Genomic DNA, 18,251 nt, shown 5'->3' with positions numbered 1-18,251 from the left:
GAGTCAGCTGAAGTGAGAGTGTGCACCTGGTGGAAGAAGGTGTCAGCACTTACTGTAGTTCTGACCCCTGAAACAAATACCAGGGACCATTCTCTCTGGAAAAGAGAACAGGCTATTTTTGCTTTTTCAGTGAGCACAATCAAGCTGTGTAAGGGGTAAAGAGGTAGTTTATACCTGGTATGCTATAGTAAAGCAGGGTTGCTCTGTCTGTGTCTTGGCCCATGAATTGCATATCAGTTATATTGAATCATCATTGTGATCTTCAAACTGTTGAATTAACATCTGTACAAAGACCTCTTCCCCCATTTCTTCCATTCAACCTGAATCCAGTATGCTTCTGCAATCCTCCTGAATTTCATGCAATGTCATGTCATTTGCCAAACTACTTTATACCATATGGTGTCATGGGAAGCCAGAGCCTACCCGGCAAGCAACGAGTGCAAGGCAGGGTACACTCTGGACGGGGCGCCAGTCCATCGCAAGGCAAGTGCAAGCCAGTCATACATGGGGACAATTTGGTGGCCACGGTAAAGGCAGAGGGGGTAAATTTGGCCAGGAGATCAAGATTTCTCATCAAGAAATGTCCGGGGATTTTTAATGACAACTGAGAGTCAGGACCTTGGTTTAATGACTCATCTGGAAGACGGCCTCCTGAATTTACTGTGTCATTTTATATCTTTTTCTTTATAGATCTCAGGATCCTTTCTAGCATTTCCTCCGTCAAAAGTTTATCACTTTTCCTCACTGCAAGTTAGATCTGTTTCAGTGTCCTCTCTCTCACAAACTGTTTTAGTGTCCACTCTATTATAAATTGTTTATATCGCAAGCCTCTGGTTTTGTTTTTGAGATCTTCAAGTTATTTTTTCAAGCACATTTTCTCTTTCTTTGGGTTAAGCTATAATTTCAGTATGAATTATGCGTTTAAGAAACATGTCTTCACATTCTCCAATACCACTTTAACTTCAAACTAACATTCATCATCAAAGTTTCAAAGTTCAGTATGTGCTCTCTGTTGATTTCCTGGTCTGCATGGTCACAATGTGCTTTCTAACTTGTAAATGTGAATAATCTCAGCCCTCGTTGCCCAGAGTAGATCCAAGTTTAGGCAGATCTGGTTTTAAGATGATTATTACTGCTGCTTCACAATGTTGTGGTCTCCTGTTCACTTCTGATTGTTGGTGCATGTCTGTGTTTCCTTGTACCTCCCAGAGATGGACAGGTAAAGCTCAAATACTGTAAATTTTCACTTTCTGTAGCTGCAGATTATGTGAGTAAAACAGAACCAAATGAACAAGATACTGTAGGCTGAATGACATTCTCTCATTGGTGGACATTCTGATGTATAGATAGTCAATTTTCACAACAAAGGGATTTAATGAATTAATAGTTCATCTGATTAGTGTTTTTACTGAAAATATATGAGTATATTGGTGTTGACTGAACTTTGGCTTTTTTTTTTACAAATTATATATATAATGGATGGGATGAATTCATGCTTACTCAACAACTCTGAAAATGTTATGCATTCCAACAGCTTGGTGTTTATTAACAAATATTTTAAGAGCCTCAAAGGTAGCCAGGGTACATGAAGCCATGAAAGACTTAAACATTTTATATGCACAATAAACATCTAAGTACAATATAATCACCTGGCAACCTTACCTCCTGTTTCAGGTTTATTGCACACTTTCAAAAGAGAGGGTGAGTTTTCTGAGCACTTATAGTATTAATGGGCTTCCAAGTGCAGGAAACCTATTATGATTGTAAGCATTTTTTCTTCCCACTTTTAAAACTGCTCTTTGAAAAAGAATGGATGTCTTGGCACCTTCATACCGGGCAGGTATACTGGGACAGGTAAGCCATTACATTTTATGACAAAAATTTGGTCCTGCACTAATATGGTGGTTTTGACCTACATAATGGAAACTCCTTTCTTGTGAAGAGCTGCAGCGATCGAATTAAAACTTGGCAATCGAATTAAAACTGAGTGACCACAATTCTTGCAACTGAAAAGTTGCTATGATAATTTTCACTCCCAGAGCAGCTCATAAACTGTTTTGAGAAATGTGTTATTATTTTAATGTAACAATCACTGCTCGGAAACGTCAATTAATTCCAAACATTTCAGGAAAATGCACAGACACTGTGGTTCCTCAATAAACCAAGATGGCTACCTGCCTGTAACATTAACTTCTGTATGTTATGTGCTTTTCCACTAAGTACACTATTAACTCTCCCGTGTATACAAAGATATTGTCATTTTATTTTCAGACTGCTCTATCTTGAGAACCACTACAACAATAGATTAACTTCAACTTCTGATTTTCACCTCGTATGGTAAGATACATTTTTCATTCACAGCAGGTCATTGAGTGCTTGGCAAAACAGTCTCATACTAACTGTTCCAGTTCAAGGGCTGTTTGATGACCAGTTAATTCTAAACATGGTGGGTATCATTCCTATGACAGCTTGATTAATGTCTGTCAAAATGAGGGTTCCTGCTTAAAACAAGATGGCTGCTGACTATTTTTTCTAAAACTTCAAAATGACTGTCATAGCAAACACTTACCATCCCTAAACAGACTTTTCAGACTTTCACCTCTGTGTTTCAGTGACATGTTTTACAACCACAAAGGGTCTTCACCTTTTTATTGAAATGTTTTCTTTACCGGTTGTCTTTAGAAGTAGTTTGGTCAACGAACTTCTACAGTAGCTTGCTAGGTATCATTCCTATATCTCTCTTGTTCAGTTGTAAGTCACACCCACTGTTAAGGACAGTGAGTGGGAACTTCCTTGGAGGTCTTCAAAACTGCAGTTTTCTAGATTTTATTTGAAAAATCCATTTTGAAAAAGAAATAATCCACTTTTCAACATACAAGGGCTATTAGGTCTTTATGGATATGCTCTTGTAACGCAGGTAACTACTATCAGATGATAAGGTACTATAGGAAAACCCAAGAAAAGTTAGAAATGACAGGTTGACCATTTGGCTAAATTTAGCTTGTTTAGTACTTAATTGATCCAAGGATTTCATAGAGCTGTTTCTTGAAAGAAACCAGGGTATTGGCTTCAACATCCTGGCTGGGTAGCTAGCTCCGTACTCCCACCACCCTTTGTGTAAAGAAACAGTCCTTGTTCTTGGTTTTTAAATACACATGGCCAAGGCCTGAACCCAGAATATCTGGATTATATCGCTTGAGTGAGTGCATTGAGCCACAAGAGTTATATTCTTTAAAAGTACCTTGAAATTGTGAATATGACATTAGCTCTTTCTGTAGAAAATGGCTCCCCACAGACTACACAACTGACACTTGTTAAAGGGGAGCACAGTAATAAAAGAAGCATTGCTTAAGTTTTCAGTGCATGTAGTATCTTTATAACTTTTAAAACCTATGAATTATATGCCTAGTTGAATTAATCAATGGTTTGACTCTTCTACCCATCATTTTTAATTTTCTGCTTTGAATGTCATGTGTTGTGACTTATCCAGCCTACCTGTTCATTCTGCTCTGTTTTCACTCCAATGCAACAGCGTTTGTTTTGACTTTCTTCTCAGCCAGCTATCACGTCAATACAGACAGGTCCCTTAAGAATTAGCCTGAGGACATTCTTGAATCAATAACATGCAAGTTGAGACACTTGGCAAGAGACTAAGAAAAGGGGGAAGTAATGGTATCTGCATTTCCAAACAGCAGGCAAGAATCAGAACCACTTGGGATTAATCCACTCCAGTCACACTACTGTACATGTGCAGCTAGTCCTCAGGTCTTTATGAAACCCTGCCAATGTAACTTTGCAAAGTTGCAAACAATTTGCATCTTTGCTGTATTTTTCTAAAACACGTGCTCTCCGTTTACCTCCCTTTTTCTGATTGTCTGCTGCTTTTACTGTGCTGTACCATAAATGTCTATTCTTTGGAATGTTTATGCTATGATTGTACCAGGGTACACCCCAGTAAACTTGCAAAAGAAGGGCAGGAATTTGGGTTGGGCCAGGGTAATGTGAGCCTTTTGTGCTTATCCTGGGAAAAGACAAAAAGAGGATCTGGATGAGTTAGGAGAAGGAGTTATTTTGTATATGAACTGTCTTCTTCCACCCCTACCTACTAGGAATGTTATTGGAACATTCCAATTTCAGGGATTACAGAAAAACAAAAAACTGCCACAGCCAATAATATGATGACAATTTGTAGGTGGCAATCTTATTACTTGTTGCTACCCTAGGGAGCCCTGACTTATGATTGTAGATACATCTGGCATGGATGTTTATTGTATGTTTGTTACAACAGCCCTTTTTAATTGGAACATTTTCCAGTTTTACAAAAAACTAATTTCCTGTAAGTGCTACAGCGTTTCAGTTAAGGCTGAGTCCCATCCCTTCCTCCTCCTGCTTCTTAATGAGGCCATATCCACATGGCCATGACTAACACTGAATCATCTGAAGTCAGAATCATCATAGCCTTTGACAAGCCTCCCAAACTCAAAGAGAGGGAGAACTATGAAGGACTGTTAAGGTGCATTTAGTATTCTCAATAGTCCAATTTTAGCACGTTCAGTGGCATGGAGCGTGATTTAGCTAAATGCACAGCTCTCCTTAGGAGAGGTGGGACGGGCAAGACTGTGCATGACATTCCTCTCAAAGAAGCTGAAATTCAGAACAATACTGTAAGTACATGGGGTGGGAACAGTTGTTGCAGGTTTGCACAACAAAGAACCAACAGGCAGTCATAAGGTCCACCATGAAATATCTGGAGTTCATCATAAAGACCCTGTTCTCTGCCAAGATGAAGAATGAAGTCAAAAGCACATGGATGGTTAACACTCTCACTTATAGCTGGGCATTTTAACATGGTCTCTGATGTCTCCAGACACTCGAAACAAGAAGATCAGTATAGACTTGGCGGTCAAGTGCACGCACCACAACCATGTCTCAGCTCCATTTTCTGGCTGCTTCTTATAATTCAGAGCTGCAGTGGAGCTAGTGCCTACCCTGGCAGGCAACAAGTGCAAGACAGGGTACACCCTGGATGAGATCTCAGGGTACTCACAGCCATGGACACGCACACCAGAGACAATCTTCCCAGAAGCCAATTCATCTACGGGTGTGTCTGGGTGGAAAACCTCACGAACAGAGGGAAAACAAGCAAATTCCACACAAATGACACACCAGGTCCAGAACTGAACCCAGAGCCCCAGGACTGCAAGGCAGTTATGCTAAATGCTAAACACTGTGCCACTGTGCCTCCCCCATGTCTCCACTTTACTTATCTAAAATGTTCGTTAGCTGATCTGTGCAGAAGTCAGCAAGACGGGCTCCTTGACTCGACCTCACTACTCCATGAAGAAAGATTTTTTTAATGCCAATCATTAGTCTGCAATGAAAAAGAGTGCACCCTGCTACCCTTTACTTATTTGCTTGGAGACAAGAGTGGAACAGAAAAGAGGGGACGAGTAGAGTGATAAATCTTTCTATAGAAATAACCACACAGGGCTTAACTCTGACAACATCGGGAGTCATGCATATACTGTAACTAGGGAGGGTGGACTTTTTTCAGAGACCAAAGGATTCCTCATGTCTATTCGGGACCACAGGGTGCTAGTGGCCAACAGCTACAGGAGGCACATCTTCACAGAGAATGCCTCTGACAAATGCCATCTTGGCAGAGTACCACTTTGTCCATTCTGCCCTTGGTTACTGAGCTCATGAGCTTGGCAAAACTGAACACTTTCAATCACTGTAAAAACACAAATGCCGTGCACCAGAAGCTTGCTAAGCATGAAGGAATTCTAAAGGAAGAAGAAGCCTTTTATTTCAGATTTTAATGACCACAGGTACTTGGACTAAATAGTCCCAGATGTATTGGAACAAGCTCATTATTGCTGATTGCACGGTCAATCAAAATCCATCATGCATTTTTCTGCTGCACCAAAAAAGTCCCTTTGCAATTCCTCTACATAAAAATGACTGTGAAGATCAGAAGCCATGTAGATCTTATCAATGACCTGCAGCTGATCTGCCAGATGGAGTGTGTAAAAGTGATATTGATTGTTACATTCGAGAGAGGACAGGTACTGAAAGCACCAAATCCAACCAGTGACCTGTTCCTGTTAGGAAGACTACAGGACTCTATGAGCATCTAGGCACCTTTAGGATGGGAGGTGTAGTGCTTTAGCTAAAATTAATAACGGAGATGTCAAAACCCTACCTATATTTGATAAGGAGAGACAGACAATGCCAATAGATTGTTTTAAAGAAAAGAGACAAACTTGTCTGGGCACTACTGGCAGGTACCATAATACAGGAGACTCCCACCCCTATGATGATGATGATGCTTTTCTCTCCAAAAAGATCACATATTCTAAATCTAAAAAGTACATGTAAGTGAAAAACCTTGTTTTTACTTTTGCTTTTTCTAATCCATTTTATGTCCATCATCTCGGACATCTTTGTAATTCTTTGAAATCTTTTAGCAAATTAAAAGCGATTTCTGCTCGGGGGCAAAAAGCTGTGAAAAGCTGTTTGAATAGCATTCAGAGCATCGGTACACAGCTGCGTGCGCCTTTAAACAGCTGATTCTGCAATTGCATAAACTACATCGACCATATATTGCACTTGGTTTATACATTTTATCCAAGTACGCCTGCCTACAGTTAGAGGTAAAACTGTCTGTATTTATATTAAAGGTAAAATATGTTCCTAAAATCTCGGTAAATTATACATATTCATTTGTGGTACGAATCTATCAACATTTCGTAGTTGCACAATGCACTTTGTAGGTTTCATTTATTTTAATTTTATGTGACATGAGTTCCTCTGTTGGTTGATTCTAATCATTGCAAGGGTGCCTTATTTACTGTATTCGGACAATTTGCATCAAAACCTAACTTTAATAGATTTTTTTTTCTCCATTATTTTCGTTTTTAAGGACTGTTGGGGTAATAAATGTACAGAAGGGTATTATATCCAGCGTACAACGTTATCCAAATAATTCTCTGTATCTTTGCCCGGTGGTGAAAATAGAGGTGTGGCCCTCAAGTGCATTCAATACTTGTCTACTTCAATCGAGTGCTAACAGTAAACATACTGTACTGTATGAAGCACGTTTCGACACACCGAAAACGCGTGATATGAAGGTTGTTTCGTGACTAAAAAACGTCTTTAACTGCGAAGATGGTGCACTTTTACACACGTGCTACTTGTAATTCTGCCTAATTGTCTTTTGTAAAACAGCTCTTTGTAAAACCTGCATGCATGCGGTATCTGCCCAATCATACGACTTTGACGTGTGACTTCAGAAGAGGCCAAGCTGCTCGATGTTAATTAGTCGTACGGAGATCGCCCGCTGACACGTGTCTAATAGATCTTTTGTCATTGCTATTGTTAATACAGAGCCAAAAAAAAAACTGCATAACTGTGGACTCCTGACTTTTTAGATGTCACCTTAAACCTGGTCCCGGAGTTGTGACGTCACGCTCGTAGTTAGTATGTGAGAGTCTGCAGTACCACAGAGAGAGGACAGCTCCCGATTGCAGCGCACAGGCACAGGTAACGCGCAAAGCTCAACAATTTAGTTCCCTTGGCAGACTCGTCACTCCTTGATTCCCTCACCGCTGTCGACTCGCATAGCCTCTCTCTTTCTTCCACAGAGACACAAACGCGCTGCTGCCTCAATTGCTTTTCTCCTAAGTCACGTTTGGTGGTTTCCTTACAGCTCGGGGAGGCTCAGGGATTCCTGTCTGAAGAAAGAGGAAAGGCACATCCAGACCAGAAAAGGCACATATTAACAAAGCACACCCCCGTCAACTTTCCGAAATCACCCGACAGAACCGCGGGAGATGGAGACCAAAGGTGTCGGTAAGGAACTTCATGCATTTCTGGAATAGGGTGGAACATATTTTGCAGTCTTACGGAGCAGAGCAATGTGGTGTGTGTGTGTTTGAAGACTGCGGTACTTGGATCCCGTACACCGGACGCCTCGATTGCTGTATTTTACGTACTGTACATTGCAGCAAGGGGGCCTAAAGTATGGTGTAAAAACCTGCGTCTTACTTTTACCGAAGATGATGAAGAGCGATGTGGCCGCTCACACCGCTACTCTCTATTTGTGATGTGCATGTACATCAGATAGATGCTTAATGCAGCAATTTCCTTGTGTCACGGGACTTCGGTATTGAATGGCTTTGCTATCGCTGTTTGTGGTTTTGGGCGACGAAGCAGAATAAAAGTGCTTTTTTAATTATGTGACTAGCACAAAATTCTACAACAGTCACATAAAATGGACTAATTGCTTCTATGAATATATGGATATTTTAACTGTTTGTTAGTTTGAGGGCCGGGGGGAGGGGAGGGTCTTTAGCTGCATTCAATTGCTCGACCAATATAAACACGGCCTCACTTCACACAGTTAATGATACTTTCTTCTCAGTAATTAACTATCGACATTTCTTTCCGTCAGTGGTAGAAATATTAATAACAGCAGCAGTTCAGCAGCCTGCGACTAGCATACAGGAACTGAACAGCTTGTAGTAGTGTCTAAACTAGACTCAAATGTCAGAAAATGTTTATTTATCAATAGACTCTGTGAAACATATAGATAAGGAAATCTTGACTTGGAATGTTGACATTCACTTCTTGTTAAGTTGAGACATAAAGTCCAATTATTGTTATTCCTATTGGAGGCCTTGTAATGTGCATTTTATTTTGTTTTCCTAAACACCACTTTTTAAAAAAAAAACTGAATATTTTGATGAGATTCTAAAGTATTAATATATTATTAAAGCATTAGTCTATCACATTTTCTTAAAAGCAAATGGAAGTGCCAGTAGTTTAAATTATAACTGGTCTCAAAAGCTATTTAAAATTGGCTGTTCTTTTTAAGTTCTGCTTATTTGTTTCTTCTGGGTAGAAATCTAGTGTTAAAATATGTTTTTTTTTCTTACTTTGTTTTGGTAGGTATGATTCTTGAAATCCTTTGTCAGTCATCCTTAAGTCAGCTTTTTGTTTATTATTCGTCATTTGAAATGTTACCTTGTTAAGGTGCAATATTTTAGAGGGATTGACTGCTATTTACTTTGGGAAAACTTGTGATATATACATGCAGTAAATATTAGATGAATGAGGTCTGTGTGGAATTGCATTTCCACATGTTTTACCTCAGTGAGGAGTGTAGGTAACTTTAAGTACTGTATGTCATGGAATGCAAGCCACATTTGTCATAGGTATTTGCATTATAGTGCAGTTAGCACTACTCTCAAAGTAAAGAAATCTACACTTATTAGCAAACATGCAGCCCAACATCAGTAGTTCATCTTTCACCTTGAGAAATGTGAATTTCTCCAGTGCTAATGTAGAGTTCAAAATAAATAAACTATATATTATTTGTGGGTCAGAGAATGTTTTCTGTTGATATTTTCTTTTAAATACTTCAGCATCGAATATGGACCTGTTTAAGAATCTGAGCATTCACTTGCATGATCGTTTTTTCCTGAAGTCTGTAGAAACTATGCCAATATATGCTTCTTTCCACTGTGTTATTGTAAATAATATCTATTTTCTACAATTAAACAGTATTGGAAAACTACTCATCTCTTGATTATTGAACTATTGAATCAATTGCCCCACACATTAAAAATTGCTCTGTCATGAATTGAGTGGATTACAGAAAGTAAAGCCAATATCATATCATGTCATAGCTTTGTGTGTCAGATTTAATTAGTGACAACTTAAACCTCATGAGAGTCATCCAAGTGCCTTTAAAGCTTAGCGTAACTACTGATGAATGTATCATTCCAAACGTACAGCAGAAATGCAAAAAAAGCCCTTGGAATTTGCTTCTAGTGTCAAAACAGATTTTTCTTTGGACAAAATGTCTACTAGACAGACTTGTTTTCTCAGGAAGGACTTGGAAATAACTGATTGTGTTGTAAAGATGCATACTTTGCATGAATGGTATCGTAGCATGTACAGGTACGAGTAGAAAATCAGTGCCACATGGTATGAATTAATAACATGATTTGTAGAATAAGTTTCTATTCTCATTTGAGAATATTTTGTAAAGTATGATTTGTGTGGTAAATCATAAATCATAAATATCGACTTGTTCCCTTTTGTTTCTTGTTATCTTGGACTGTGGCAGAAAAGTGGGTCTACACATTTGTTTTTCTAGAACTGATTACTGCATTGCCTCTCACTCCAGGGTAACAAAATCTACTTTAAATAAGCTCTAATATGTTCAGAATTTGGCAGCCAGAATCCTGACCAGGCAGCACACAAGTGATGACATTACACCTTTCCTGGAGACCTTGCACAGGCTTCCTATCAGTTGTTGAGTCAACTTCAACATTTTCATGCTCACCTCTAAGGTTTTCTATGGCTTGGCACTTCAATATCTCTCTGACTTATTATCCATCTGTCCCCCACTTGCAACCTTGATTCGTCTGGCTGTGGTCTTCCAGGTGTCCCTCAAGCTTGTTGACATTCTATGGCTATCTTGCTATGCCTTAAAGCTCTGGAATTCTATCCCTAGAGATATCAGTCACCTACCCTGAATGCATTTACTGTAAATCTAGACTTAAAACGTTCTGTTCAGAAAGGCATTTACTTACTTAATTAGTGTCTGAGTCTGCTCCATGTTCTAATTTCTGCACCACTTTTAACCGATTGTTTTTCTTATACAGTATGTGCAAACTTTATTATTTTGCTGTCCTTGTAACTGTTATTTATAACTACTGTACAGCACTTTGAGATGCTACATTTAAAGGTGCTCTATAAAATAAAGTTTGTTATTATTGTTACTGATGCTTGGCGAACAAAAATACAAGAATTTCCCATGTTTTTACTTTTCTTTATTTTCAGTTAACAAGTAGATTATTTTACATAAATGAGGGAACAAACAACGTAATTTGCCTCATATGCAGCAAACTATAAATTTGTAATTTTCTTTCTATGATGTTTCTTAAAATATTCATATGGAGTTCTTATTTAGTGGTATGCAGTCATTAATAAACTGACAAACTCCTAATAAGCAGAACGTTGATTTTATTTGTAATTACTGTGGGGTAGAACTTTCATACTGTATCCCAGGCAGCCCACTTGAAAACATGGCTATAGCTGTTTTATTCCAGAACCCACAAGAATTTGTGTAAAGAAGTCCCTCCTTGTTTAATTGTGTTTGGGTGTCTCGTTTCACTGTGGTCCTGATGTACTCCCCTGTGTTAACATTCTCAGCATGTTTCAAGATTTTACCATGTTTCAAGTCCCCTCATTGTCTCGTCTGTCCAAAACTGAAAGGTTTAGTTCCTCTAAACTGTCTCAGACTTTTTACCTTTCTCTGATTCCAGAGCAATATTGTGATTTTTGATGTGACCAATATTATACATATTGCAAATGCATTGCATAGTTTTAACATATCATCCCTTGATTTAAATTTTACATTGTTCACTAAATCTTGCAATATCTTGTTGACCCTTTTCAATGTCTCCACACTTTAGCAGACCTGTGCCCATCGGTAGTGTTGGATGTTCACATTGGACTTTCTAGTGACTCAAAAGGATTTTCAGTAATATTTTGTTAGAATGCTGATTGCAGTTTTTATTTTTATTTTAAAATGTCTGTCTTACTATAAATGTACATTCATTTGGCCATAAAAGTGACAGACTTAGTTAATGGCATGTTGGGCCTTGTCCAGTACTTTATTAAGCATTTTTACTAACTGCACAAATACAGTTTTTTTGCATTCTACCTACAGTAGTGTTCTAAAAAAGTCACTATCACCTAGGAATTTATTTTCTGTAAAGCTGCAGAGGCAAACTCAACAACCCGAAGCCTGAAATGAGCCCCAAACTGAAGGGTTAATCTTCTTATCCAGATGAACAAGTAATAGGTTTTATTCCATGCTGAAAAGAGAAGAAAGAAAACACAACGTTTCAGCCGTGGAACCTTCTTCATATTACTTGTTCCTTTGCAGTCTACGCATGCTGATGCATCTCCCCACCTGAACTTCTTATCCAGATGCCTTCCAAAATTATTTGGATTCTTTTTCGCTTGTGATTGCATTTATCATTGCAAACACTGGAAGAATCAGTGTGGTTTTAAAGGGAACATAACAGTGATTACAAAGGGGAGGTGCCCATTCAGTGCGCCATAGTCATTTGGTTGCTGGTAGATCTGTGAAACAAGTATTCCATCAGTCATTTCTTAAAGGATCCTTTGGACTGGTCTTCATGATAGTACAATAATAAGACTTGTCTAGGAAAAACTGTAATGTATGTGTCCAACAATATGAGCAGCCTTGCTTCTCCTGCTTATTTGCACCCCTGTACCCAATTGTCAAATGGAACACCAGAGAGATAACCTTATTTTACAAATATTTTATTAGCCATATTCATCCCGTGTGTTGTGCTGAAGTGGAAAACAAGAGTCTTCTAAATTTAACATTGTTCATGGCAAACATAGACATTTTGGTTGGCCTACTGACCATACGTTTGCATTGTTTGCCTCACACCATGAAATCCATTAGGTCTGGCTTAAATATACTGTTCCTAGACTCACTAAATGCGATCTAGAATGTTGAATCTGTTAAACTGAGCTTGCGTGGAGGCTGTATCGTGATGCATTGCTATCTGCGTGATTAATATTCTATGAGAGAGATATACTGTAGTATTTGATTTTTTTCTAGCTATTGCCAGTTTGTGCAAACAAAAAGATTTTGTTTTCCGCTGCGCAGTGGTTCTAGTGATGACTTTTAACATCCTTATACTAATCTGTTAAGGAAAACAGATTAATCACATTGTCAGATTCACATTGGTCGGCAGTTATTTCTTGAAAGGCCTTATTCACAATTCTTGATTTTTCTGCATTGAATGGTAGATGTACAGTTTATCATGTGGGCTGCTTTCAAATATAGTTCCATTTAGAGCTGCATTATGATCTTGGTGATTCTCAGATCTTTTAGCAGACTGTTGATTTCACCCGAATTCATTCTGCTGATCATACTGTTCCCCCAGTCATGCTTACTCTAAGGAAGACTTTGCTGCTCTTGCTATACAGAGGAAATTCTTTTTTTGCTGGGTGTAAGTGGAAAGTTTTAAGAAATATGCACTTCTAGATGCCAGCAGCTATAGCACCCTGCAACTCAAAACTGGCAACCCACTGAAGCTACAGTAAGCAGGTGTGAGCCTGGTCAGTACCTGGATGGGAGACCTCCTGGGAAAGCTAAGGTGGCTGCTGGAAGTGGTGTTAGTGGGACCAGTAGGGAGCACTGACCTTATGGTCTGTGTGAGTCCTAATGCCTCAGTATAGTGATGAGGACACTATACCATAAAAAATGCGCTGTCCTTCAGATGAGATATAAAACCTAGGTCATTAAGAATCCCAGGATGTTCCCTACTGAAAAAAAAAGGTTTACTATTGTATTTAATTCATTGTCCTAGCAAGGAGCTATTAAAATGCATTTCCATATTTTTCGTACTTACAGGTATGCTAAAATGCTTTACTAAAAAATTGTTAAGCTTGTATTCAATGCTACTGCTTCCTAGCTCCATTCACGGAAGGATTACATATTGTGATTTGTATTCATCTGATTAAATGTTTTGGATCCAAACCAGGTAGGCACTAATTCTCGATGTCTTCAAATTAAAAATTAATATAATTGCAGGAAATGATTTGGCTAATAATACCCCTGGCTACTTACAAATAGTCTTGTATAATCTCATTTGATGGTTTCTCAGATGGTTTTCTAGAAGCCTGCATTCTCATGCTGTCTAACACAAGAAAGGTTACAGATGAGAGGAAGCCATTAGGTCCATTTAGTCTGTCTGGTGAGTAGTAGTTTATTGATCAAAGGATCTTATCCAGCTGTTTCTTGAAAGAAGGGTATCAGGGTATCAGCTTCAGCCAACAACTTTGCAAGGTTCAGTAGCCCTATGCATAAAGGAGTGTCTCCTGTTCTCAGGTTTAAATCCACTTCCATGTAGTTTCCACTTGTGTCCTCTGATTCGTGTTTCACTGTACATTCTGAGGAAGTCAACTGCCTTGATTTTGAATACTTGTAATAAGGAATCTGTTCAGATACATTCAGTCTCATTCATACATAAACCTCTAGAAACACAGTAGACCATGTTGATCTGTCCCCCCCTTTTATCAATAGTGATTTTTAGCACTCTCACAAATTCCTGTGACTGTATCTAGGAAATCAAGTATTTAATGAGTTTCGTATACCTTCAGGCTGTACCATGTGAGATATAGAGAGGATGAGGAGGCTTTCAGAGTGAATCACATTGTGTAGGCTTTCAGACAGAAAACTAGATGCAAGCCCTTCTGTCTACTGACTATAGTCATGCTGCCTCAGGTGTTTCACATGGTCTGGTCCTAGGGCAGGGTGTGGGAATTGCTCATGACCTTGTTCACATGCTCTCAGGAGCCAGAGATCATGGGTTTTACCATCAAGCGAAAGAGTGAAGCAGAGGCAAAATAGCACAGCACACATCTGGGGCATGAAAGTGATTTCAAAGATTAATTGCACAAGAGAAAATTATATTTTGTCAATGGGATTTAAACAAGTTTATTTAAAAAATAAAATGTATATCTTCATTTAAATTCCGGTCCTTTTCTTCTGCAGCTGACGGCAAAACACTTCCAGGTGGCAGTTTCTTTTTTTAAAACGCCATATGTTTGACTGTTTCTGAATAGTACATCTCGGCCTCATGTTACTTGACCAGTGACGTGATTCCAAATGTACAGTATGCACGAGGCAGACTCTGTATCAGATGAATACAAAACTAAACTTGAAAATAACACGCCTGTAAACCTCCGATGAAATTTAATTTAATTCCATTGTTAATAGGAAAGTCAGGTTTAGTAAAGCACAGTGAAATTATCATAAAAACAAAGTAAAATGGATACAGTAAGTTTGGGAACTCCAGGAAAACCTATCAATGAAAATGGAAGAAAATGTCAATATAGCAGGCTTTCACTAGAGAGCTCAGTTACCTACCACCTGACTCCACAGATAAGCCGTTGTAAATGAAGATAAACAGTTTCCATCTTTCTGAAATTAGAAACTAAGTTAAGCTTTATGGTTAGTGTTCTCATTGTTAGCAGTAATAGTGCTTACAGTAATGAGAAGAATGACTCACACAAATGCGATTTTATACATAATTGCCCTGGAGATATACCAGAGTTGTCAGAAACTTAAAATTGAACTTTGCAGTTGAAATTGGCATTGGGATCCATTTAGAAAATAGACTGAGTTCATTGTAGTTTAAAAATGTGAAGCTCATTTTCCCCTGCACCTCTGTGGCCATACAGTGTTAAGGTACAGTAGATCTGCACTAGCTGCTCGTGTTCTGTGCCCATTGTTGCAAGTGCTATGGTCCTTACCAGCAGGACAGCAGAGCAGCAGAACACCAGGCTCGGTATCCTGCTTTGGGTTTTACACTTCAAGTCTAATTTTTCGCATCTACCGTACACACCTTAAGTGGAGCATAAAAACACATAAATTAGTAATATAATACAAAGGAGATATTTCATTTTTTTTCATTATACCATCCCAGTGTCATCTGCCATCAGCCCATTAGCCCCAAAATTCTCAGAGGCTTGAAAGCTGCTGAAGAACCACATTCTTACTAGTTTCTCAGAGCAGTCAGGCAAAACCCTGCGGCTGAAACCGGACCTGCTGATTAGGTCAGAGTAGACCATGAGGAATAAAACTGTGTCCTGGATCCTGTGTGCTTTCAGTAAAAAGTTTAATTAAAAATAATGTCAAAGATGGACAATGTAAAACTAGCTTTTGAAAGTGCGAAGAGCTCTGTGTTCCCAGAAGAATGTGTGAAGAATGTGCTGCATACATCATCATGTACTGTATCATCATCAGCAACAGCTGTGTGACAGGGTGGATCGTGCTTGATTAATTTCAGATTTAGAGCGAACATTAATTTGGGTGTTTTACACATAAAAATGAAAGCTGATGCCATACCTGTGAAGAGTCTTAGCCAATGGCAACACTGAAACTAAAACACTAAAAGTTCAAATAATTCATGCTGTTTCAGTATATGTATTGTATAATTTATAAGGCAGTGGGTTCTTCAGTCCTTCAGCAACCTCAAGGAATACATCACCACTTCTTCAGCCAGATGAGGATAAAGGAATCATGCAGAGAGGGAAGAGCTGTGCCAAGCCAGGACATTGTCTTATACTGTAGGTTTCTTTGTTGTGCTCTGATGAAAAGGAAATAAACCTTTTTGGTGTTTTTTTGCAAATATGTGTGGCAACAGAAGTGTGAACAATTTAATACTTGAATGATTACCTTTTTACGAATCTGGTAATGTATTATTGAATTCATTTACTTGTTATTTCAGCGTCCTTTGTCAGTTAAACTTGATAGTATCACTGACAGAGTAAAATCTGGGTAAAAGTTAATTACTTGGAGATGCTGACAAGGCATATATTTCTGTTCTAATATACAGTAAATGAAACCATTTGCAAAGCATACATGTAAGAGAAGAAACCAATTCTTTCAAAAGAGGGGATAAAGATCTGTGAAATGGCTCCTCAGACCTTATTGAGCATTAGTGGGATTACATTAAACAACAGCTGCTACACTTCAATCAAATACTTTCAAAGAAGCATTTAAGCAAAGTATATTAGTCTGCTGTGCCTTTGCATGGGAATGGAAATCAGGGAGCTGTTTGTCAGTGGTGAATATCATATATGATATTTGTTGTGTTACAGTATTAATTAAGATGCCAAGCAACAATGTTGTGTCAGAGTGAAAACTTACAGTAGGTGGCATTGTTTTAAATGTCTGTGTAGTAGTGAGAGATAGCTTTGTTGGAAAGCCACATTATTGGCTCAGTGGTGTGGTCGTGAGCTAAGAAGGCTACCCACTAGTTGGGAAAACCTGCAGAATGGTGCACAGCAAGTCTGAATGAGTAATCGACTGTCAGAGATAGTGTGATGCCTTGTGATGAAAAGGTGTTGTCAGGAGAGACTATGAGTCGAATTTACCACTCATCTGGGTTCGTTAAGAGGCTTATAAAACCACTTGGGAAGAACAGGGTTTCAATCAGTGTCTAGCTGACAGTGGGTGGTCTCTTTACTGTAGGTCTATGGACTCCTTGACTTAGGAAGGCTTGAGAAGATGCTGTTTAGGCTTTACTGGGGGTGGGACCACAGATTATGGACAGGTGGGATGTGTGGTAGTTCATTTGCCAGGCCCAATAGGGATATAGTTTGCTGCCAGGGAACAGGGTTGGGCTGCTGCATCAGGGTGGACAGGAAATGTTAGCACCTGGAGGAGTGGGGCATCACCTGGTGGAATGATAACCTTACAGTTCAGAGGGAGATTAATCTAGGTGGCACAGGTGGAGTTCCCAATCGCACTCTTTTTTATTAGACTAGCAGAGAGATGGGTTGCCTCTGAAGAGTGAAAAAGAAAACAGCAAGTCTCGCTTCTAGAGAAACTTCTCTGAAGAAACAGGATCAACTGGATGTTTCTGGGTGAGAATATTAGTAAAGAAGTAGAAATTGCTTATTTCTGTGTCAGAGAGGAGTCTTGGTGGGGAGAGAGGGGCATGTTTACAAGGCAAATGAAGTATGCATTCAAGTGAAGGCTTAGGGAAGAGTCAAAGAGAAAGCTGGATGTGATGGGACAAATTGGAATGAATATGAATGTTCTAAAGCCTGTTGATTAATGAAGGTAGAGAATACTGGGTGATAGACTTAGAGTCGTATATTCAGTGCATGTTGTATTAAAGTGAATAATGTGAAGATTGAGAATTGGGTGACGTTCAGTTAATTAGGTTGAGTACTCCAGTGTCTGGTGATTACTGGAAGGTCAAAAGATGCTGTGGAAGAAGAGTATTATGACCAAGAGTGATGTGTGTGTAAGACTCAACTTGTGAAGATGAAGACGTGAATGAGAACTGAAGTCTATCTCTTCCCTGGTCTAACTGATAACTCCAAGACACGCACTGTTTCTGTGTCTTCACTGTGTCTAGTCTAAGTTTAGAAGATTAGACGACTTCTCCAGTGTTCTTTGAAGAGCTAGTTAATTGACATGGGATGCAGCAGATTTCATTCTCACAACCAAGTGTGAATGTCTGCCCGTATTGTCTCTCCGAATTGTCTGTTTGCCGTACAACCACAGCTCAAAGTGACAGCTGCTCCATTACAGTGCTTTAGCAAAACACGACCTTACCCATGACCTCTGACCTGTTTCACCTGATAGCCGCTTGGAGTTCAAAATTCCCTTC

General features: G+C 39.0%; 1 protein-coding gene across 3 annotated transcripts in view; it reads left to right on the top strand.

The window, feature by feature from the left end:
- The first annotated feature begins 7,402 nt into the window (after positions 1-7,402).
- fgf12b (fibroblast growth factor 12b) overlaps positions 7,403-18,251 on the top strand; it is a 137,941-nt gene continuing 127,092 nt past the window's right edge. For 2 of the 3 annotated variants that reach the window (XM_088611149.1, XM_088611129.1), the window contains exons 1-2: positions 7,403-7,545; positions 7,712-7,854. In XM_088611149.1, coding sequence (XP_088467275.1) covers positions 7,836-7,854 — 19 coding nt within the window. In that variant the 5' untranslated portion in view covers positions 7,403-7,545; positions 7,712-7,835. Of the gene's footprint in view, positions 7,546-7,571; positions 7,855-18,251 lie in introns of those variants that run through there. The other variant, XM_088611139.1, reaches the window with a different exon arrangement.

Source organism: Lepisosteus platostomus, chromosome 2 (genome assembly GCF_059453375.1).
Source record: "Lepisosteus platostomus isolate fLepPlt1 chromosome 2, fLepPlt1.hap1, whole genome shotgun sequence".
Lineage (NCBI taxonomy): Eukaryota > Metazoa > Chordata > Actinopteri > Semionotiformes > Lepisosteidae > Lepisosteus > Lepisosteus platostomus.
Note: the sequence above shows the minus strand (reverse complement) of the source record. Positions and strands in the feature narration are given on the sequence as shown.